At 45.4% G+C, this 24,918-nt stretch overlaps 1 protein-coding gene across 1 annotated transcript; it reads right to left on the bottom strand.

Moving 5' to 3' along the window:
* Positions 1–1,944: 1,944 nt before the first annotated feature.
* On the bottom strand, positions 1,945–18,503 carry LOC148504664 (uncharacterized). Its single transcript, XM_088448614.1, has 3 exons — positions 18,385–18,503; positions 18,020–18,295; positions 1,945–2,123 (listed from the first exon to the last, which is right to left on the bottom strand). Exons 1-3 carry the CDS (start codon positions 18,491–18,493, stop codon positions 1,945–1,947), a joined length of 564 nt encoding a protein of 187 aa, XP_088304740.1. The 5' UTR covers positions 18,494–18,503.
* Positions 18,504–24,918: the final 6,415 nt, after the last annotated feature.

Here is a 24,918-nt window from a genome sequence, read left to right as displayed (position 1 = left end):
CCGTCTGGGCAGCCACGCCTCCGGCACGCTCACCAAAGGGGGCGTGCTGTCACTCACCATTGACAACACGCCCCCTTTGGTGCGAGACCTGGAGCAACAACTTCCCCGTGGCTCGCCGGGTCTCGCGCATGCACACGACGGAGCTCCCTCCGTCGTGCGCACTTGGGCACCATCGACCCGCTTGCGAGCGTACAGCGCTCGCGAGCGTGTCTGAATGAGGGCCTGTGTCTGTGGGTCATGTCAATGCCCACACTGGACTAGAAGGCAATGAAATCGCAAATGCATTAGTACAGATCAATGCAGCGAAGCTGACCTACTGGCAGAAGATATTCCTAGCAGCCTATAAAGCCATGCAACATATGGAGAGTACCACTAAGCAACTGAAATATACCTGCTTCATGAGTGGATCAAACCAATATTCAGAATTGCGAGCTATGCTGATGGTGCTAGAAGAAACCAAAGGTCATCTACGCAGAAAACTGGGCTGTGTTCCAAGGCCTAACCACCTGGTTGCCTACATGGAAACAGAACAACTGGAAAGTACATGGCAAGGTGATCTGGGGTGACACCGTCCTGTGGAACGAAATCTGGAATCAATGCAACAGGAGGCCTGTGTCGGTGGGTCATGGCAATGCCCACACTGGACTAGAAGGCAATGAAGTGGTGGATGCAATGGTCCAAGTCGAAGCAGTGGTGTTTACCCCTGAAGAGCAAACAGAACTATACAACTTGGGAAAGTGGACCCATGTCCAAAGTGGACATAGAGAAGCTGAAGCAACCTATGCCTGGGCACAGGGAGAAGGCATCCAAATGACATAGCAGATGGCAAGAGAAATTGTGGAAAAATGTGACACGTCAACTGTGGAATTACAGGAAGAAATTGCCGAGAGATATGGGCTCTATCTACAGAGGTGAGCGTGCCGAACAGGTGTGAAAGATAGACTTTATTGGACCATTATTGGAATTAATTAGAAAACTAAGCAAATCATTTTAATTAATTATTTAACTAAAACTGTGTGTGTATTGTGTCATTTATATATCACTTTGTTGCTGTTCTCCTGAACCTTCCAAACAGTCCTCCACAATTTACTCTGGAAAAAAAGTACTATACAACAGAGGACATCAGACACAGCTGTGCCTGATGACCCGGAACATCCTGAGGAGACAGTGCCAATGCTGTCTGCGGCCCCATCTTCAGTGTTGGTAACAACAGGGACTGGGCGGGCTAAAGAGGTCAGGGAGCAATATATGGCCTACTTCAACGGAGTGGGGCAGTATCATGGCAGGAGGACAGTGGGCCTGATTCAGAGCCGGACGCTCTGAAAGAGTGCTCGCTCTGAATCAGGGCGTTTATTTTTTTGTGCGGCCTTCTGGCCGCTCGCATAGCTGTGGGTGACTACCCACAGCTATTGCGAGCGGCCAGATGGTCGCAATGGTCTTGACCATCGGGGCTTGTGATGAGACCCTTATGATGTCAGTGGGGCCGCCCCCAAATGGCAGGCGTTCCTTCGGGAACGCCTCCGTTTGGCCAGCCACCCCCCCGGCCCGCCTCCAAAACGGGGCCAGCTGTCAATCAAAATCAACAGCTGCCCCCTTTTGTGCAAGACCTGGAGAGACAGAGCGGCCGTTGCTAGCCGGGTCTCGCGCATAGCGCTCGCGAGCGGGTCTGAATCAGGCCCAGTATCCACTAAACTTACTGCTTCAGAACAGGACGCTTGTTCCATGTCTGGGTTGTCCACTACAGGCTCCTCTGGCAGACTCTCCACCATTAAAGCCTGTGATGGTCCCTGTGGCTCCTGCTCATGCAGGAATTTCAGGAGGTCAAAGTACCATAGTGTACTGCAGTATATGTCATCTGCCCCCGCTCCGAATGCCCGCGAGTCTTGCTGCTTCTTATTCTCCTTGACATATACAGTTCTTTAGATTTTGGATTTTCGTCTTCACTCAAACCGGAGACGCCCCATCATGAAAGGGCTTGCCAAACTGGACAAGCATCTCGATTGCAGCAGCTCTCTTAATTTTATTCCGGTTGTCCGAACTTTTTACTCGCCACAAACAGTCATGAGCGTGGAAGTGCTCCATTAACTCAAACACAAACTGCTTTTCTCTTGCACTAGTCATTCCTGTTGGGAAAACAGATTTAAAAAAAATCAGTAAAATCATGTATAAGTTTGAATGTTTTAGTGTTTGAAAAAATGTTAATTAGTTTACTGTATATGTTTTAATGTGTAAATAATACATTTTAAACCATGCTTAAGTTTGAATGTTTTAGCGTTTGAATAAATACATGAAGTGTACTTACATTTTTTTTTTTCATTTATAAAATGGGTATAACAAGCATTGTTTAACACTGTCGTAACAGCTTGGGCACAATGCGGGTGTTATGGATTTGAAACATTGATGGCATTGTACATTGGTGGTGTAAGGTACATTGGTGGTGCAGGGGTTAACACACATTGGTGGGTCAGTGGTATGCATTGGTGGTGCAGGTGTTAATACACATTGCACATTGGTGGGTCAGTGGTATGCATTGGTGGTGCAGGATTTAATACACATTGGTGGTGCAGGGGTTAATACACATTGGTGGGTCTATGGTATGCAATGGTGGTGCAGTGGTTGATGCACATTGGTGGGTCAGTGGTATGCATTGGTGGTGCAGGGGGCAATACACATTGGTGGGTCAGTGGTATGCATTGGTGGTGCACGGGGCAATACACATTGGTGGTGCAGGAGTTAATACACATTGGTGGGTCAGTGGTATGCATTGATGGTGCAGGGGTTAATACACATTGGTGGTGCAGGGATGTATATACTCACTTCACAAGATCAGAAACAACTCCAGACAGATGATCTTCACGCTGCTACTTGCTGGTCTCTTCTCCCATGTTGTCTATCACAAAATGGAGGAGGGGAGTAGCCAGGGGCATTGTACATCGCATCGTACATCAGCAAAAGTGCGAATGATGTGTATCACATCGTACACGATCAGCCGTAATCTTTCTGCAAAACCATTTGATCTACAATGACGATACACAATGCCGGGACGCGCATCATAATCGAGTATGAAAACACCACTTTTTACACGATTGGTCATTACGATACATCGAAAATGGCCATATCGTGTAAAAAATCATGCCGTGTATAGGGACCTTAAGAGCTTTCCCCTTTGTTCACCATCGCATTAGTTGGCGCAAGACCGAATACAGCCCATTCCGCAGTGAAAGGGACTTAATTAAGCAGATGAGCCTCAGTGTAATGTTTAACTTGAAGCCAAAATCTAACTAGAGGGTACAACCAAAAGCAATGATATAGATCCGCATAACTTTCCCCACACCAATAACAAGAATGGAAAGGGGAATGCCCCAGTAGAAAACTTCTATGTGGACACAGGTATGCTCTATGGAAAATGTTCAAAAACATTTCCGTGTACATAGCAGAAGACAGAAGAATATTACGAGACGGGTGAAGTGCAGTAGGCAGATCCTTAGCCATAATTGCAGGAAATTGCTGTAACCATTGTGCTAGCCCAGTAGAAGAGGCATAATGGTGTAGGGTTTTATTTTTGTGTATGGGTTTGTTCCAGGAGGTGAACAGATTGTATGAGATTCGTGTGTCTTATGCTGGGCATACACTATACAATTATCTGTCAGATATCTCCCAATCTGGCTGGTTGAAATTAAAACCTGATAATATACGGGAGCAAATGACAATCGACCATTTGCTCACAAACACTGGAAAACAGACAAAAATGGACAAAAAACAATTGTTCAAATTGGTTAAATTCGTGTTTTTTAACCAATTTGTCTGAACGACCATTTTTGTCTGTTTTCCAGTGTTTAAGACCATATGATCAACTGTCATTTGCTTCTATAAATTACCAGGTTTTCATTCCAACCAGCCAGATAGGACAGATATCTGACAGATAATTGTATAGTGTATGCCCAGCATTAGATTTTGTTGTTTATTGCAATTTGTAATTAATTACATGTCCTCTGATGATGGCTTTATGGGCTTCTTAGACCAGAGGCGAGCATGTGGAGTCCTGTACACTATGTGAAATGTTGTCAGATTGTGTTAATTTTATTATATCTTGAAATTGGGGGAGTTTCAAGAGGGTTTCGTTCATCCTTCATGGTGGTCTGCAAGTGGTCTGACCAGGGATTGCTGTGGATGGACAAATCGTCCAATTACGGGAAATGAGATTGCAGCCCAGAATCTTGTGAAAACCTTGAGTACGTCTGATGTGAGCATTAAAAAAAGTGTAATCTCTGCATGTTATAATATTCAGAGATTACACTGTCTTTGAGAGAGGATGGTTGAACTGTCCTGTAACATTAGAGTTCTCACCTACCAGCCAGTACCCCTTGTAGGTTTTATTGAGTCAAGAAAGTTAAAATAAGGTTGGTCAGAATTTGGTGCATAGAGAAAAGCAAAAGTAACGTCGACCTGACCCAGCTTGCCAGTGAAGATAATATAGCACCTATTGCTGTCAGTGACTGTGGAATCCAGTATTACGAGTAGTTTGCGGCATAGAAGGATATCTGCCCTGTTACATTTCATTGGGCCAGAGCAGTAAAATACAGCAGTGGGGAGCCGCAAAGGGAGCTGGATTAAGGCCCCTTGTCTGGCTTTAAAGGGAAACCTGTATAGAGGGAGCAGGCTCACCTGTAGCTGCTTGTAAGGCAGTGAGATCATGGCCTGGTCAGATGGAAGCCAAACTTGATAGTGGTGGCTGGGGAGAGACATTCCATCTAAAGGCTGTGATGCCAAAGTATGGAAAAGTCTACTGTTGTCAAAAATATGGCAAATGGCTGCAGAAGCTGTGGTGAGATGCTTCTGTGCAGCTTGGCCACCTCATTAGTTCTGATTTTTATGTTACATTACAAATGTAACATTTTAAATTTATATATTTTACAATTATGTTTTCCAACAGTAGTACTGAGGAGGAGGATGATGAAAGCAGTCTTCGAAAGAGCATCCCTTCTCAACAGTCCACTGGGCAAAAGAAAAGTAAACTTGAATCTTAAGGGAAAAAAAATAGCACCACGCTTTCATTACATTTAAAATTATGCTTCAGTTGAAGGTACCGCAAAGCATTCTAATATGTTGGGAAATTTTTGTCAGACCTATTGGTTAGGGTAGTGCTGCTGATAATAGGTGAGCCCGACCTAGTGTCACACTTGTGTGGTTTGTTTGTGAACCCGAGCTGTAGACACTGGTAGGTGAGGGTTCGGGAGTGCGTACAGTGAAACTTGGAGGTTTGATGTAGTTTTGACTCATGGACTGGGAACAGAGAGATAGAATCAGATGACCAGTACTAGGGAAGTTGGCTGAGACCCAAGTCAGAGGTGTGGAATCTTACACGCCGGTGGTGTTCACCAGTGACCCCCGCAATGGAATTTGGGAGTGGCTGCACCCAACGTGCAGGTCGTAGTCCTCTGTTTGGGTTTCCCTATACTGGGTTGTGGTTGAAGCAATGAGAAGACTCTGGATAGCTGTGAGTATGTGTCAACCGTAATGGGACCAGACTGGATGCACCGAAATGGGACTGGACTGGATGCACCGGTATGGGACCGGACTGGATGCACCGGAATGGAACCGGACTGGAAACACTGGGATAGAACCGGACAGGATTACCGGAATGGAACCGGATAGCAACTGGGTCCAGCGGTGCAGTGAGATGGGAATCTGCACTGAGTAACAGAAATTTCTGCAGGAGCTTAGATGGTATCTGTCAGCACAGTCCTGGGAACTTCCTTAAATAACCTGTGCTAGCCAGAGATTTGGTGATGGAGTCAGGTGAGAGCAGATTAGGAGTCCATTAGTGGAGAGTTAGTCGCCTGATTGGGAACAGAAAGCAGGAAAGAATCCACGTGGGACACCGAAGAAACTGCAGCATGGCTGCCAGTGGAGAGAAGCAGGATGATGCAATCCATGGGACAGCGGTGGTCAGCGCTCAGACTTGCTGCTGCTCCAGCTGGTGACAGCCAGTGGTTTGGAACAGCGGGGTCTGCTGTGGCTGCGGATGATGAATGGAGACGCTGATATCTCCTGACACGCCAGAACATACTCCTGACAGGCAAGTTGTGGGGTTTGGTACTGAGGTTTCTGATAGGTTTGTGACACCTAGCAGTGAGTAAATGGTATAAATTATTGCGCTCTGACCCTTATGTGGGTTGTGAGTGGGGCGAGGTAAATGATAGGATATTGGATGTGGGTGGGTGATCAGAACCCTGTGTGTAGCTAAGAATAAGAATGAACAGATAGAGGAGATGATGTAAAAAATTAGAATTATGGTAAAACTTACCTTTGTTAAGTTTCTTCAAAGTCCATAGGGTCCACAGGGAGACCTTGGGGTGTAGGTGGAGGATGAGGACAGTGGGCACCACGCAATTAAAGCTTTAGCTCCCAGGATGCATCGGTCCTTCCCCCTATATTCTGCCCCCGAGCCAGAGGCACCTCAGTTCGTGACAAGCCAAAGGCCGGAGAAGAGAGAAGGAAGACTTGTACACACAAGAATCACACTCTTATGGAGTAGGAGACGTGAAACCAGTGACCAGAAACATCATCCATATGAAGCCAGGTGCGTCAAGGCGGGTGTCCTGTGGACCCTATGGACTTCAAAGAAAGAGAGTTAACAAAGGTAAGTTTTACCATAACTCTTATTTTCTTCAGGGTCCATAGGGCTCCACAGGGAGACCTTGGGGATGACCCAAAGCAGTCATTTAAGGGTGGGAACACTCCTGCACTGAGAGGAGAATCCGGCGCCTAAAGGAAGCATCCTGAGAGGTGAAGGTATTAAAGGCATCAGAAAGGTCTGGACAGAGGATCACGTGGCCGCCTTAAAACTGTTTAGCTGAGGTGCCACGGCAAGCTGCCCATGAAGGAACCACAACAATAGAATGAGCAGTAACAGTAGCCTGTACAGGAAGGCCTGCCTGCGTGTAAGCCTGTGAGATAGTCATGCAAAGCCATCTTGGCTGGCCATCCCTTCTTGTGAAATCCATAGAGCACAAATAAGAAGTCTGATTTCCGAAGGCAACTGGTACAGCCCACATATATCCTGAGGGAACGAACCACATCCAAGGAGGCCTCACCTGCCGAGAGGTCTGGTGATTGAAAGGCCGGGACTACAATTTCCTTATTGATGTGGAAACTAGTAACAACTTTAGTAAGGACACCAGGGCGAGTCCGAAATACACCCCTGTCCTGGTGGAATATCCAGGAGAGTGCCCATAAATCTGGCACTCTTCTGGCGAATGCTATAGCCAGAAGAAAAAGAGTTTTTGCTGTCAGCCACTTGAGTTCCACAGAATCCAGGGGTTCGAATGGAGAACCCTGGAGTGCACGAAGAACTACTGCCAAATCCCATGGAGCCACTGGAGGGTCAAAGGAAGGTTGAATCTTGAGGACACCCTGAAGGAAGGTGTGGATATTCGGTAGTGGAGCAAGTCTACACTGGAACCAAATGGATAGAGCAGAGACATGCACTTTCAGTGAGGCCAGTCGGAGTCCAAGGTCCAATCCAGCTTGAAGGCCAGTACTCTGGAAATCCTAAACACCTGGGGGTCGTAGCTTCTGGTACAACACCACTGAAAATATGTGTGCCACACTCTGGTAGATCCGAGCAGAGGCTGGCTTACGCGCTCTGAGCATAGTTTTGACTACAGAGCTAGAGAATCCTTTGGACCTCAGGAGGGATGTTTCAAGAGCCACGCCATAAAAGACAGACGACCCTGGTCCGGGTAAAGGCAAGGACCTTGAGACAACAGGTCCGTCATTGAGGCAGCAGGAATGGAGTGTCGATGGAGAGACTCCAAATATCTGAGTACCAATGACGTTTGGGCCAAGCTGGAGCAACCAGCAGGACAGTGCCTCCGTCTTGTTTGAACTTCAGAAGAACTCGAGGAAGAAGGGAGAGGTCCACATCACTGATAATGCGTCTACAAAGGTTGCCTCGCATCTCTTGTTCTGGACCCGTACACTGGCAGTTTGTGAATCTCTTGTTCTGGACCCGTACACTGGCAGTTTGTGATTGTGTTGGGAGGCCATGAGGTCTACCTCTGGGAGGCCCCATCTGTTCACTAGGAGTTGAAAAACCTCTTGAAGAGACCATTCCCTGGTATGCACATTGTGACGGCTGAGGAAGTCTGCTTCCCAATTGAGGACTCCCAGAATGAACGCTGCAGGGATGGCTGGGAGGTGACCCTCGGCCCATGTCAGAATGCATGACAGTTCTGTCATTGCTGCCCGACTTCGAGTGCCTCCTTGATGATTGATGTAAGCCACTGTTGTGGCATTGTCGGATTCAACCTGTACAGGTTTTACGTGTAGTATGTGCTGGGCCAATTTGAGGTCCCTGTAGACAGCTCAAAGTTCCAATATGTTGATTGGCAGGGTTGATACAACCGATGTCCAACGGCCCTGAAAGGAGTGCGGACCAGTCACTGCACCCCAGCCCCGGAGACTGGCGTCCATTGTTAGGATTCCCCAATTGGGGATCCAAAAGGGGGGACCTTTGGTTAGAGGAGATGTCTGTAGCCACCAAGATAGAGACAGACGCATCTCCGAAGAGAGCACCATCATCTGAGCTTTGATCCGATGGGTTAACCTGATCCATCTAGAGAGGATAAGCCTTTGGCGACTGTGGAGACATCTGCGCACTCGTAGTTGAAGTGTGGAGATCTTGTCTGATGTCAGAAAGATTCTCTGATCCTGAAAATCCAGCAGGGCTCCCAGATGAATCAATTTCTGTGAGGGATTCAGTGAGGACTTTTTCCAGTTGATTAACCATTCGTGCTTGTGAAGGAAAGCAATGGTTAGCTGTAGATGGCTTTGAAGCACCTCTGGGGATTCTGCTAAGAGCAGGAGGTCAACCAGATATGGTGTAAGTCAGACACCCTGACAACGCAGGTGGGCTGCCATGATAGCTGTAATTTTGGTAAACACCCGAGGAGCTGTGGACAGTCCAAAGGGTAGAGCCTGAAAGTGTTGCTGCAGTATAGCAAACCGGAGATTAACATAAAGTCCCCAGGCTCCATAGCTAGGATGATGGAGGGTAGGGTTTCCATCCTGAACCTTGGTACCCTTAGGAATTTGTTAAGGAATTTGAGGATAGGCCGATGAAACCCATTCGGCTTCTGAACCAGAAAGAGAGTAGAATAATAACCAGTCCCTCCCTGAGATAGTGGGACTGTCACAAATACCCATGCTTGCAGCAAGGACTGTATTTGTAAGGCCCTGTTCGGGTCTGAAGGAGGGCCTGTGTAGAAAAACTGGTGGTGAGGCCGGCTGAGAAATGAGAGGGCGTACTCCTGAGAGAACACTTCTCTTACCCAAGCATCCGTGGTGGTTTGACACCAGCACTGGGCGAACTGAAGAAGTTGGCCTCCCACTCTGGGATCCCCCAAAGGGAGGCCCGTCCCGTCAGGCTGAGGGTTTATCAGGTTTTAAAGCAGGGCGTCTGGTGTTCCAGGTCTGCTTTGTCCTGGGTCTGTTAGCCCTCGTGGAGGCCGACTGCCTAGGAAAGGACTGGCCTTTAGGCTTTCCTTGAGGATGAAAGTATTTAAAAGATGTAGTAGCAGGCAGAAAAGCAGTTTTTGATGCTGCCAATGTGGTTATGATCTTAGCAAGGTCTGGGCCAAACAAGATCTTCCCATTATAAGGTAACCCTTCATGGCCTTTCTTGGAATCCGCATCTGCCTTCCATGAGCGCAGACACAGCCGCGACCGAAACTCTGGAGGTTAGGAGACTGGCATCCAATGTTGCTCCTCCAATATAGGAAGCTGGATCTTGAATGTGAGCAACAAAAGAAATCTGAACCCTAGAAGCTTCTGAGGGAAAAGAGTCTTCAAGTGTATCAGCCCAGCTCTCTGTAGCTTTAGCCACCCATGCAATAGCCATGGTTGGAGGGAGTATATCGATTGCAGGCAAGCTTCCACCTTTCTATCCATAGGTCTAGGAAGTACCTGTAGGGCTAGGCAACGTAGCACTTTTAATTAAACGCATAATATGGAAATCCACCGCAGGGGGTGTTTCCCATTTTGCACAATGAGCCACAGGAAAAGGGTAACATGAGGTCAGACTTTTTTGTGGGTGAAACCTCTTACCAGGCGATTGCCAGGCTGCAGCCATGTGTTCAGCTAGTTGATCCGATAGAGGGAATTCTGCTGAAGCCACTTTCTGTCATTTAAACAGAGGGTGCTTGGATTTAGGGGCTGGCTTATCATCCTCTATTAGTAAGACTGATCTGACAGCTCGCACCAAGGCAGGAATATTAATTTTTGACTAACTCCTCCAGAGGGGAGTCAGGGTTAGAGAGATCACCATCTTCTGCCTCCTCGGTTGATACCTCAGAATCTGAAAGTTGCGTGGACTGTGATGATAACACAGGATGCTTAAAGGGCTTACTGGGTAGGGGCTTCTCACCTTGCAACATGGTTTGAAAGGCATTAGATGTAGCCACCAGACTGCACTGAGTTATAGAGTACGTCTACCCATGGTGGGGGTAAAGGTGGTACCTGTATTGCCTGAACCTGTTGTGGCAACCCCAAAGGGGGCATTACGGCCTGCTGCGATTACCCCATAGGAGGAGTTACAGCCGGAACCGCTAGGCGGTCCGCAATAGTGGCCAGCATCTGAGAAATTGAGCCATGGGGGGAGGGTTGGGCTTTTGTATAGGCACTGCATTGTCTGGTGGGCCTGGTGGAGTATAACACTACTACATAATCCATCTTGTATCAAATCCTCCTCACTTAAGCCTGCAGCACATAACTTGCATGATAGCAGTATGGGAGCAGGTGCTTGCTTGTTACTCTTGCCTTTGCTAGACATAGCTGCAGAGTAATATGGCACACAATATGGCACTGGGTATAATGCAACCACTGTGTATGTAGAATGTTAGTAGGAATGCAATATACTGGCCCTGTCTAATGCTTGGGAGCTCCAGGATCACACAGCCCAAATATGGTACAGTGCAACGACCAACTGTATGTGACAACCCTCAATACTTAGTTCTATGGTGTGAGGTACAGGAAAACCCCTGAATACACCTGTATGTTAGGGCAATAGTCAGAGATTAAAGGGAAAGATATAAATGACCAGGGAAGGGGGGAATAGGGGGATATAGTTTGAGCACAGGATATAATATATTGGATATAATTAGTCAAAAGAATAATGAAAATCCACAATTATAAATATCAAACCCTAGTATAGGTGTCAAGCAAAAATATTGTAAAGTGTGGAGGTGCTCCCCATGAGAGTATAGATAAACGTAGTATGGGGGAGAAGAAGAAAACTCTCTTGTTGGGGGCACTCGAATGTAAAGGTTATAATAAGAATAATATATAAAAAATAACTTTTATTAGATATATTTTAAAATACCAAAAACAAGTCTGAGCCTGTTACTTATTGGCATTACTGTTGGAATAACAGCTATAAATTATCACAAGCAGAACACGAACATACATAGAACATAAGACAACATATAATACAATACTTATCACAATTATGTGAAGCTAAGTGAAATATTACAAATAGGTCTATAATTCTCTGTCTCATACAATATTGAGACCTATATAAAACATATACTAGTTCAATGACCTCATAATGTCGTCATAGCACAATGGCTAATCAGAATTACGGCAGAAGCATACAAGGAAATCTTCTAGAAAAGAATGTGATAATAACCATACAATATTCAATATAGGTTACGTGAGATATCACAGCACAATAACACTGAACAGTAATCAGAGAAATACAATGATAAGGGGGTCAGATGAAATAATAGCTGACCCTGCAAATATCAAAATGAATATAAGTAAATCACAGGTTGTAATGAGAGGCAGATCACACGTAGGTCACCTGTGATGCCACCCAGGTACTTGTAGACAGTAAGGTTATAGGAAAAAGTAAAGCTACTCCTTTATGTGGAGTTTACAAAATAGCAGCTGCTGCATGCCATTGTATAACCATTGAATGGCATGTGAGCGTACTATAAAGGTACTCCCAGGGTAGGGAATAAGTACAATGAGTATCTGCTGTTGGACTGCGTTAAAAAGAAGGTCCTGGTGTAAACATTGCAGGAACCTCTAATAGGCACACCCCAATGAGAGTACTCATAGAGACAATAGTTATCGTAATGAAATAACACAGCATAGGTTTGCGATCTGTGCTGCTGCCAGTCATATACCAAAGGTAGTGGTGAGTGGTGGGAAACCCAGATCGCATATGCAGTGATAGGAAGAAAGAGTATGAGTGTAGCTGCACTATGGCTAGTACAGGACAAGTGGAGCTCTGTTGCCCTAAAGGTATTGCAGGGTCACAAACTTGTCTCTGTTAAATAAAGCCACTCAGTGCGCTAAAGAAAGTGTAGTATGAAAAGTACCTGAGCGCTCACCTCCAGGGAGCCGGTGTGTAGTATAGAAAATCTGCCACTAGAAGAGCCTGTCAGTATGCTGCCATGACGAATCCCGCCTGTACACAGCCGGATTCGCGGGTCTGAGACACGCGTTTCACTGTCGCTTCCTCAGTCAGATGCATGACACACCCAACAACCTGTGATTTACTTATATTCATTTTGATATTTGCAGGGTCAGCTATTATTTCATCTGACCCCCTTATCATTGTATTTCTCTGATTACTGTTCAGTGTTATTGTGCTGTGATATCTCACGTAACCTATATTGAATATTGTATGGTTATTATCACATTCTTTTCTAGAAGATTTCCTTGTATGCTTCTGCCGTAATTCTGATTAGCCATTGTGCTATGACGACATTATGAGGTCATTGAACTAGTATATGTTTTATATAGGTCTCAATATTGTATGAGACAGAGAATTCTAGACCTATTTGAAATATTTCACTTAGCTTCACATAATTGTGATAAGTATTGTATTATATGTTGTCTTATGTTCTATGTATGTTCGTGTTCTGCTTGTGATAATTTATAGCTGTTATTCCAACAGTAATGCCAATAAGTAACAGGCTCAGACTTGTTTTTGGTATTTTAAAATCTATCTAATAAAAGTTATTTTTTATATATTATTCTTATTATAACCTTTACATTCGAGTGCCCCCAACAAGAGAGTTTTCTTCTTCTCCCCCATACTACTTTTTTTTTTAAATGCTAATACCAAACATACAGACTGACTGACTGAGGAAGCGACAGTGAAACGCGTGTCTCAGACCCGCGAATCCGGCTGTGTACAGGCGGGATTCGTCATGGCAGCATACTGACAGGCTCTTCTAGTGGCAGATTTTCTATACTACACACCGGCTCCCTGGAGGTGAGCGCTCAGGTACTTTTCATACTACACTTTCTTTAGCGCACTGAGTGGCTTTATTTAACAGAGACAAGTTTGTGACCCTGCAATACCTTTAGGGCAACAGAGCTCCACTTGTCCTGTACTAGCCATAGTGCAGCTACACTCATACTCTTTCTTCCTATCACTGCATATGCGATCTGGGTTTCCCACCACTCACCACTACCTTTGGTATATGACTGGCAGCAGCACAGATCGCAAACCTATGCTGTGTTATTTCATTACGATAACTATTGTCTCTATGAGTACTCTCATTGGGGTGCGCCTATTAGAGGTTCCTGCAATGTTTACACCAGGACCTTCTTTTTAACGCAGTCCAACAGCAGATACTCATTGTACTTATTCCCTACCCTGGGAGTACCTTTATAGTACGCTCACATGCCATTCAATGGTTATACAATGGCATGCAGCAGCTGCTATTTTGTAAACTCCACATAAAGGAGTAGCTTTACTTTTTCCTATAACCTTACTGTCTACAAGTACCTGGGTGGCATCACAGGCGACCTACGTGTGATCTGCCTCTCATTACAACCTGTGATTTACTTATATTCATTTTGATATTTGCAGGGTCAGCTATTATTTCATCTGACCCCCTTATCATTGTATTTCTCTGATTACTGTTCAGTGTTATTGTGCTGTAATATCTCACGTAACCTATATTGAATATTGTATGGTTATTATCACATTCTTTTCTAGAAGATTTCCTTGTATGCTTCTGCCGTAATTCTGATTAGCCATTGTGCTATGACGACATTATGAGGTCATTGAACTAGTATATGTTTTATATAGGTCTCAATATTGTATGAGACAGAGAATTCTAGACCTATTTGTAATATTTCACTTAGCTTCACATAATTGTGATAAGTATTGTATTATATGTTGTCTTATGTTCTATGTATGTTCGTGTTCTGCTTGTGATAATTTATAGCTGTTATTCCAACAGTAATGCCAATAAGTAACAGGCTCAGACTTGTTTTTGGTATTTTAAAATATATCTAATAAAAGTTATTTTTTATATATTATTCTTATTATAACCTTTACATTCGAGTGCCCCCAACAAGAGAGTTTTCTTCTTCTCCCCCATACTACGATTAAAGGGAAAGATATAAGCTGACAGTAGATGAGAGAAACAGACAGGCAGCGCTAGCATAAGTCACATATAAAGCAGAAATAATAAATACCTGCAAAATGGCACTACAATCAACTACACAGACTCAGTGTCTGGTAGGCTATAGCACTACAAAGGCTGACTCCAGGGAGAGGTGTGTAAGGGGACCGGACCCTGCGTATCCCTGAGAGAGCTGCGGCTGTGCACTTGAGAGAAAATGGCCGACGAAGACCTCAGAGGGTGCGTGGTCGGTCGGAGAACAGCTCAGGGAAGCGAGACCTTAGTGGAATGGCGCCCTGAGGGAAGGGGCCGTGTTAATGAGCTGACATCCCCTTGCCGATTATCTACTCCCACACCATGTGTACCCTGGTGGTCTAGTGGACCATGGTGGCTGGAGCCAGCGTCCACACTCTGCACCTCCGGTCTGTCCCCTGAGACTGGAAGTATGACTGCTGCAGTGCGGGTCACCGCAAGCGATGACCCACTCTTACCTGTCCCCTGGCGTCCGGCTTGCAGTCTGGACCGTCCACGGGGCCGGCTAGCGGGACCCCGGGATGCCCGTCGAAATCCCCAGCCTGAACTGGCGTTGCAGCACCTGAGGGGTGACGGAGCGGCAGCGCAGACGTCGCTGCGCGCTCTTAACAGAAAAAAAGTAAGAGTAACTTAAAATAAATATCTTCTAGGGCTGCCTGAGCAGCCCAACGCGTAATGGTGACCGACTCCGGCTGGGCACCAACGAAATTGAGGTGGGGTATAGGGGGATGGACCGATGCATCCTGGGAGCTAAAGCTTTAACTGCGTGGTGCCCGGTGTCCTCATCCACCACCTACACCCCCAAGGTCTCCCTATGGACCCTGAAGAAGAAAGGCTTTACTTCCAATGATACAATTATAAAGATTATCACAAATTTCTGCAATATTCTACTATATGGTGTTGTGCATGCAAACGATCATGTGTCCTTCATCTGTTAATATGTGGTGCACTTTGATTGCTGCCAGGTATTTGGACACAATGAAGAGAACATTTATAAATTGTTATCTTCATTGTGTCCAAATACTTGGCAGCAATCAAAGCGCACCATGGATCAGCGATAGACACTGACATGGAATATCGCTAAAGGTAATCTCTTTGATTGTGTTTGGGCTATCACCTGCCTTCTTTTTTCTGGGTTCCCTATATTTTTTTGTCTTTAATTTTAAAAATGAGTCATTTCCACACACTGGCCCTGATTCAGAGCTGGTCGTTCTGACAGAGCGCTCGATCTGAATCAGGGCCGGTCTTTTTTTTTTTTTTTGGAACAGCCTCCTGGCCACTTGCATAGCTGTGGGAGACCACCCACAGCTATAGCGAGCGGCCATGATGATGGTCACGGTGGTCAAGATCATCGCGACCATCGGGCTTGCAACAAGACCCTTGTGGTAGGGTCTCGTTGCCGCAAGCCCCAGAGAGATTTCGGCTCTAACAAATCCGGAATCTCTCCACTGACATCTGGGGCCGGCCCCAAACGGTAGGCGTTCTCATAGGAACGCCTCCGTTTGGCCGGCCCACCCACCAGCGACGGACTGCCCGTCGCTATCCGGGTCTCGCGCATGATGGAGCCGACTCTGTCGTGCGCATGCTCTCTGGGCCACCATTGACCCGGTTGCAAGCGCTCAAAGCTTCCGACCGGGTCTGAATCAGGCCCACTGTGTGGATGGTCATGTTTTCAGCTTGTGCTGAAAAAAGCAGAAGCAATTGGATGCAAAGTGTGGAGTCGGCAGAGGTGGATGACAGGTCCAACAGTGCCCAGGAAATGGCTCCACCAGTTACTGTATGCTGAATCCCCAGGCCACGCCTTTATTGTGAAAGGCGTTTGCTTGATGGTATTCCAGACGATCAAGTAGTAAAATGTTACAGTCTATCCTCTTCTGCAGGTTATGCTTTATGTAGCCTTGTAAAAGAGGATCTTCATGCAAAATACCTTAGCAGCTAAGCAGTAGGGATGGGTATCGGAAGCCCACCATCAAAAGATGGCAGTGCTTCCACCATTGAATCTTTTGATGTGATGGTAACTAACCATCACATCGATAGAATTCGATGGTAAAAACTATTCTTATGAATACTCAAGGGGAGGGGCTTGAAGGCAGGCAACGCGCTTAGGACAAGGAGGATAAATAATGTAAAGAAGCGCTGGCTTACAGTGCAGACCGCGTATGGTTTATATATACTGCTCCAGCACTGGGAGGACCCTCTGTATATACTACTCCATCATTGGGAGTACCTGCAGTGCAATATTTATTTATATACAAACACAATGCTCAGTGATGAAGTACTATATACACAGGGTGCTCCCAGTGGTGCTGGAACAGTATATATATTTACTTATATATGCTTTATGATTTATTTATTTTTTTATAGGAAAATGTCTATATTAAGGGAAGTGAAATTACACACAAATGAGGGAAAAATTGTATAATGTTCACTATTTTTCTGCTGACTTTACTTAATTATCCACACCCAAAAGTAATGTTTATGAGGATGCAGCTTTATAGAAAAAAAAAAGTTGGAGGCAGCTGGCTCAGTGCTACTGATGATGACTGTGTGGAGTCTGTATGTTCTCCTTGTGTTTATCTAGGTTTCTCCCACAGTCCAATAACATACTCAAACAAGGTCTTTGTTTATAGCCCTCCTACATGATGCCCCCTGATCAGTGGTGGCATACAGTTGGGGTGATGTAGGCACACCCCTTGACAATTGAATTAGAGATGTACACGTCATAAGGGGTTGGGTATGATATCCCGGCTGTCGGGATGCTGCTGCTCGTAATACGGACGGCGGCATTCCAACAGCCTGAATACCGACAGCCATAGGATGCTATGGTAAGTACTATTCTAACCCCTACCCTAACCCACCCTCCCCGGTGCCTAACTCTAACCTCCCCCTCTAGTGCCTAAACCTAACACCCCCTCCCTGGTGCCTAAACCTAACCTCCCCCCCCTAGTGCCTAAACCTAACCTCCCCCGCACCCTAAACCTAACACCCCCTCCCCGATGCCTAAACCTAACCTCCCCCCCTAGTGCCTAAACCTAACCTCCCCCGCCCCACACTCTAAACCTAACCCTCCCTCCCTGGTGCCTAACTCCACTAGGTAACGCTACCCTCCCCCTAACACCCTGATACTTACCTTGGGGATGCAGACGGATGGGATACTGGTGCCCGGATCTCAACATGGCGGGACTTCGGCGCCGGTATTAAGACCGTCGGCATCCCGCACACCGGGATGCCGACTATCCCATCATAACTCCTGGGCTGTATTTTCTGCATCACCTCCAATAGTCATAACATAATATTCTCAGAAAGTCTTTGCACAGTGATGAAAGAATGAATAAACATTAAATGCTTTAAAACTTTGTTTCTTTGTTTTTACATAACATTATTAATAACCTGATAAGATATAAAAGAATAATAATAGATGTGCAATCTTAAAAAAAGTGGAATCATTAAACAAAGTGCAATTAACAACGGGGGAGCACTTAAACTGAAGTGGTAGGGAAGAGAGGACCAGAGAAGAGGTCTCTTGATCAATATTGTGGGGGAAGAAAACTGACCTTTAGGGCCATTCGGTATGACAGTGGTAACATCAAAATGAATGCAAATTCTATCGTCCGCATTCTGTAAAAATATTAATTTGGACAGCATCTTCCCCTCAATCTGTTTCGTGTCTTGCTTTGATTTCTCCAGCCTTGGAGAAAAGCCGCTCTGATGGAGCTGAAGTGGCCATGGTTGATAGGTGTTTCTTCTCCAGTTTGCATAAGGCAGAGTACATTCTTTCATGCTCTTTCCAAAAACTAAGGGGTTATCAATTAGGTTCACCAACGGAGCACCTGAAACAAGGTTTTGAAACCTTGATTTGCCACTTGCAAGACTTCTTTGCTGCCTAACTTCTTCATATAAATATTTTTAAAAGACTTACCAAAATACATAACCATTTCCTGAGGTATCCCTGATGAACTTAAAGACATCTGGCGTCGCTGAGATGCTTTCTGTGCTCTTTTGTGCTGTTTGCCGAATTGCATACTCATCGTTGGATTTCAGAATCTGAAATACATAATAATATTGACATTTTTAGAGTTTATTTTGATTGAGCTTAACAATCTAAGCTTTATAGCTAATAATGAGCCTAATTCAGAGGTAGACACAAGTAAAACATTGAATGTCCCAATGGTGGATGCAGACTGGAACTGCATGGAGAACCATACAGTTAAGATAGGCGTTCCTTGGTGGTGACGGGGGGTGGCATGAGTCAGCAGCCGTGCCAGTGTCAGTTCCTGCGTTGAAAGATGCAGTTCCTCTGACATCAGCAGCCAAATACCAAAGGAATTTTTGAGCAACCATAGAGTTGGTGCGACCGATGTCCGCTCAATGTTATGCCTTTGTGCGGACCACGGCGAATTACAGCTGCAGCTGGTGGGTGTCTCATTAGTCCAGGGCTCGACAAATTTGTCTACAATCTAGGAGCCAGGATGAAAGTGTAGGAGCCAGACAACCGGTTCTAAAAAAAAAAAAGTGAATCATTTACTAAATCAGCCCTGCTGTGCTGGGACACTGGGAGCCGAGCTCCCAGTCCCCAGCATAGGGCTTTCAGCTCTGCAGCCTGGGACCATGCCCCAGCTGCTGTAGCTGTACCCTTACTCCCAGCAGCTTCCCCTTCTTAGTGTTGGGGGTACAGGGAGCTGACTCTCCCTGTCCCCTGGCATGCAGGCACCTAGCCCCTGCCTCACCGCACAGGAAGCCGGCTTGTCCAGTCTTCCTGTGTGCGGCTCTCAGTCCTGCTGTGCTGGGACATTCGTGCTAGCAGCAGCGGTTTCCTGCCACCTTCCACACTGGGGATCGGGGAAGCAGGCTCTCCCTTTCCCCCAGCGTGTGCACAACCAGCCCTGTGGAGCTGAGGGCGCGGGAGCTAGGCTCCCGACCCAGTCCCCAGCTGGGAGCGCAGAGCGGCTTCGTGCACCCAGTTCCCACCCCCAGTGTGGCACTCAATTGGCCGCCCTTTAATGCTGGGGCGCCGGGAGCTAAGCTCCCACTCCCCAGCAGCCCGCTCACAGCCCCCTTCTGCATCGCTGCGCTGTGGAGCTGGGGGCGCCGGGAGCTAGGCTCCCGGTTCCCAGCACTACACAGGCAGCCGGCTAACCGGTCCCCCTGTGTACCACTTAGCCCTGCAGTCCGGGACATTTGTCTCGGCTGCAGCGGCTCAGCCACATGGTCGCCCATTGCCACAGCCACTGGAGATGATGGGGGTTAACACTCTGTGCTGCTGTGGCCACAGAGAGGGCCGTGCGCAGCAGCAATAAAACTTTTTTTTAAACACCCGGCGCCTAGCGCCGTTAATACATTTAAAACATGGTGCCTAGCGCCCTTTGAATATGGTGCCACTGCACGGGAAGGTTAACCCCTTCAGTGCCACTACCCCACCAAATCACCCCCCCATCGCTACCCTCCACAGCCACAATCCCCAGCCATGCATAGAACCTTACCGGAGGTCTATGCAGCTGGACAGCCGGGATGGAAGAGGAGAGAGCAGTGTCACCGCAGGCAGAGGAGTCAGCGCATGCACTCCTGTGAAATGGCAGCCCATGAATCTCCGCTGGGGCACTGCTTCCTCCAATCCTCCCTCCCTGAAAAATCTGGTCGCCAGGCAACAAAGTATAGTCACCATGGCGACCTGGCCCCCGGGATTTGTCGAGCTCTGCATTAGTCATCTCATCAGCTGCTACATTACCATCATTTTGCAGTAGTAGATGCAACAAAAGTATCTTCCTATTGGCCTGGATGGTCCTTGCCAGGGGCGCCGGCCGAGGTGGGGCGCTGTTCCAGCCCAACTTCACTAGCACATGACCTCTCTCTTCTGCTCTTAGCAGTGTCCCGCAGTCATCTGCACCAAAGACCCCGAATCTCCTTCTGTCTCCTCTGCTCTTACCAGTGTTCTCCATTGATTGCTAGTAAATATCAGAAACATTTAAAATTAGGGAGAGTAATTTTTTTTTTTTTTTTTTTATCCCTAATATATCTCTTCCCCCACAATACCCAACACATACCAATCACCACTCACTAATTCCAATATGTCAACTGTGGAGGAAAAGAGTGCAAGCACCACATCAATAACAAAGCTCTATTCGCAAGGTAATTTGCATATATGCAAATTATCTTGCCCACAATGCATCTTGTTTGTTATTGTTATCCTCTTTTTCTGTGTTGCTGACATATAGAAATTAATAAACAGTGCTTTTCATGTAGTAAGTGTTACTACTGAAAAAAAAAATATATAAATATATATATATATATATATATATATATATATAGTCTCCCTATTTCTACAGGCATGTTAATTGAACTACCTCCAGTGTCAGAGTAATAAATTTAACTTTTCCTTAGTTTTGGGGGACTGAGCTTTATAGGTTGTGGTTAACCCCGTTTTGAAAATATGACATGATCCAAATGGACTGTGTTCTGTCTTATGTGGGATAATATAATAGATTCATGGGGTTCATAGGGTTAGGGTTGTGATTTTTATCATCACAGTAAATTAGTGGTGGAGTGTAGTTATCAGTTGTTAAAAAGTAATGCAGTATATATAGCCCAATTTGAATATATGTAAATTATGTTACCCATAATGCATTTTGTTTGTTTTGATTCAATGTTTTCAAACTTTTCCTGTGTTTTTTTTGCATAAATAAATTTATATATAGTGGTTTGCAATAGAGTAAGTTCTATAATATATATATATATAGTAAAAAGAGAAATAAAAATTATACTCTCCCTATTTCTTCATGTGTGTGAATTAAACTACCCCCAGAGTGTGTTATTTTTTTTTTAGCAGAAGCAGTCATTGGATAGGGGTGCCAGTCCCTTAGTTTGTCAGGGGTGCTTGGACCTCTAGATACACCCCTGAGATATATATATATATATATATATATATATATAAAATAATTGGGCATACATAATAAAAGGATGCAACTTACCTTTGGTCTTTGATTGCGGACCTGAGTCATATCTTCTGGAACTCTGCATTGAATTGAGCAGAAACTGTTTCAAGTATGCTATTTGCTGCGCCAATGCGCAGTGATCTTTAAAATACTGTTTCTTGAAGCAGGGATCTAATAGGGTGGCAATTGCTAATAAGAAAACACCCTCTGAGTGGCCAAATCATTTCTTCATCTCTTTCAAGGCTTCATTTAAAACAGCAATTCCAATCTCCTTGTTTGGGTGGAGGTTCTGAAGATTGTCCGTTATCAGAGAAACAAGAGGGATCACCATACTGCTTGTCAGGTACTGCTCGCCACTCATCAGTTCGGTTGCCTCCTCAAATGGTGCTAGCATTTTAACCAATTCTGTCACATCCTGTAATTCGGAATGGTCAACATAGGTGGTGCACTTGTGTCTATTTGTGATGTCATTTATATGAAGTCGAAGCTCTATAAGGCGTTGCAACATATAATATGTTGAGTTCCACCTTATTGGGACAGATTGGATTAGCTTTAATTCGGTTTCCTTTCTGAGTTCGTCACTGGCCACGACACTTTGTTTAAACCAAGTGACAAGTGATTTTGCTTTAGAAAGAAGTCGTGACACTCTCAATGTGAAGACATTTTTTGACAACTAAATTGAGAGTGTGGGTGAAGCATAGGATGTGGGGTTTTTTGCCAAACGCTTTTTCCACGGCGACTTTTATATTTGCATCGTTGTCTGTAACAATAGCAGTTACATCCTCTGATTGTGGGGTTATACCCCATTCCAAACACAATGCTTGCAGCTGCTCACCAAGATACTTAATCGTGTGTCTTTCCTCAAGAGGTAAGACCCCAAGAGTAGCGCTAAAAAATTTATCTGGCTCATTGTGACACAAAAAAATGTGCTGTTCGACTTTAGCTGGCCACACATCTAAAGATTATCTGTCCAACCAGCCAACTAGTTGATCGGAATGTAAATCTGGTAACGTATGGGAGTACATTTTCTCCTAAATGCCAGAAAACAGATGAAAATGGACGTTCAAAGAAATTTGTTAAATGTTTGATCTAAACAATTTTGTTCAAACAACAGTTTTTGTCCATTTTCCGGCGTTTGGGAGCAAATTGCTGATTGTCATTTGCTTTCATACCTTACCAGATTTTCATTCCAACCAATCAACTAGTTGGCTGGTTGGACAGAAAATCTTTAGATGTGTGGCCAGCTTAAGGCTGGGTACACACTTTTACGTTTGCAGGCTGATCGGGTAAGACTGTCCCGATCAGCCGCGCAGTCTGTCCCCAGTGTGATTCCTGTCAGCTGCCTGTGAGTCTCATACACACTGCAGACATAGCACAGTGTGTGCCGACTTCTATGGGATCGGGAGGTCGAACCGATGAATATTAAACTGTACATATGATGCGACCTCCCGATCCCGACCGTTTATCGGCTAATGATCCTGCATCGGGTGCACACCTAGACAATCCAAAGGCCGATCTCTCGATATTGGATGAACAGCCCGATTATAGGTGTGTACCCAGCTTAAGATAGCTCTGCATCTGATTATCAGTCCAAATATCGGTTGTAAAAGTGTAGTTTTTGTTTTGTTGTAGTCTTTCCCTCAATGAATTGACTGATGTCGTCATATTTTTCAGCTACTTGTCTTTTTATTGTGCTTCTGTTTGGAATGGTGTAATGGGGAAACCACGTATTTAAAAAAAAATTGAAACCAATGTTCTCCACTATTTGAAATGGCTGACTATCTTTACATACAATATAAATAATTGACTGCGTCAATTTCCTGTTGTCGTCACCACCAAACTAAAACGACTTTTTTTTTAAAGGCGCGCATTGTTGGATTTTAATGCGGCAGCTGAATTTGTGGACGTGGCTCTGTGTTGATGGTACTACTGGCCCTGTCTCTGCCTGTTGTTCCCTTACAGTAGGAGAAGCTTCTTCATCTGAAAGGTAGATTGATGTACAACTTTCTAAGGCTGTGGACATGGCCGCGCCCTTGGGGCTGGTGCTAGCACTACTCAGAAGTCTAATTTTCCCAGCAGATGAGCCAGGAACAGGAGTCTGCAGCACATGCTTACTGTCAAGATGGCACTTTAAATTGGAAGTGTTGCCACTAGTTTTTATACTTTTCCCACAAAAATGACAAGTACCTGATTTGTCAGGATTTTGATCAAATACTTCCACAGGCTACTTTTTAGAGGAGCCATTGTAAACAAGTAAAAATTCTGTTGATAACTTAAAGAACAAATATAGTTCACTTAATATATAAAAGAATTGGCTTGCTTCCTTATAGGTTCTAGTGTCTCTGTGTGTCTCTGTGTGAGTGACTGCTGCTGCAGGGCCAGAGCTGCACACTGATTGGCTCTCTTAAGCTGGCCACAGACATAGCGATGTGCTGACGATCAGCCGATGTGTACGTTTTCCCGTGAACTCTTCACGGGAGCTCCCCGGCAGTCGTGAGCACGATTTGGTCCAAAAACCTGCAAATTTGTCTTCCAATCTCACGATCCATCGGATCGTACGAATCGTGAGTTTCATCTTCACTGTCCCAAAACAAGAGAAGAGGCTCTTCATGATTGGTGGGAAATTTAAATAATAACAAAGGGAGGGGCTAGCCAGGGTGTATAAAAAGCAGCCACCATTTTAACCCTGTGCACATTCTTCTCTGATACTAGTGAGGCTTGGTGTATACCATCTGAAACCTGTACATTGCTACTGTGCTCTGCTTTGTATTTGGCTTTTACCTTTTACAAAGTGTGTTATCTACCTGTAAGTGTGTGCAACTGCATTCTATCCTCTTCCTGAATTCTGTGCTGATGCATCCCTATCAGTATAAAGTGGTCGCCCAAGCTGGGGTCCAGCTGATCCAGGAGAGGGCCCAGCGAAGGAGAAGAACATGCTGGACCAAAGAGTGCCTGCAGCAAAGGGATACCCGCTCTCACATGTCCCTGCTGATGGAGATCAAGGACAACAACCCGGACGACTACCGCAACTACCTGCGCATGGATGACGCCACTTTCCAGGAGTTGCTGCATCTGGTGACCCCCCCACATCCGGAGGCAAGATACAAGGTGGCGGAGGGCGATCCCTGCTGAAGAGAGGCTGGTGGCTACCCTGAGGTACCTGGCTACAGGAAGGTCATTGAAGACCTGAAGTTTGGGACACTCATCTCACCTCAGCCCTTGGGCGTCATCATTCCAGAGACCTGCAAGGCTATCGTTAAAGTGCTGCAGTACCAGTATTGCAAGGTAAGAAAAAAAATACACACTACACATTTGTTTCTTGTGAAAGAAAAAAAGTTTTTATTTTTATTTTTTTTGTTTTGTTTTTGTTCAATTTAACTCTTTATATAACTGTGACAGCCAAGAAGGCTGCATTAACAAGACTGTGCTGCATAGCAGTCATGAACATTTGTCTGGCAAGAACACAAGACTATGTAAATTTAAATATATTACATAAACATGTGTATAACAGAACAAAACAGCAT

Source organism: Taudactylus pleione, unplaced genomic scaffold, assembly GCF_031769625.1.
Source record: "Taudactylus pleione unplaced genomic scaffold, aTauple2 ptg000462l, whole genome shotgun sequence".
NCBI classification, from domain to species: domain Eukaryota; kingdom Metazoa; phylum Chordata; class Amphibia; order Anura; family Myobatrachidae; genus Taudactylus; species Taudactylus pleione.
Note: the sequence above shows the minus strand (reverse complement) of the source record. Positions and strands in the feature narration are given on the sequence as shown.

Coding starts and splice junctions, on each gene's coding strand:
- LOC148504664 (XM_088448614.1), bottom strand. CDS start 18,493: ATGAGTATGCAATTCGGCAAACAGCACAAAAGAGCACAGAAAGCATCT. Junction 18,296..18,384: donor GGAAATGGTTATGTATTTTG/GTAAGTCTTTTA, acceptor ACCTTGTTTCAG/GTGCTCCGTTGGTGAACCTA. Junction 2,124..18,019: donor CATACCGAATGGCCCTAAAG/GTCAGTTTTCTT, acceptor TTTTCCCAACAG/GAATGACTAGTGCAAGAGAA.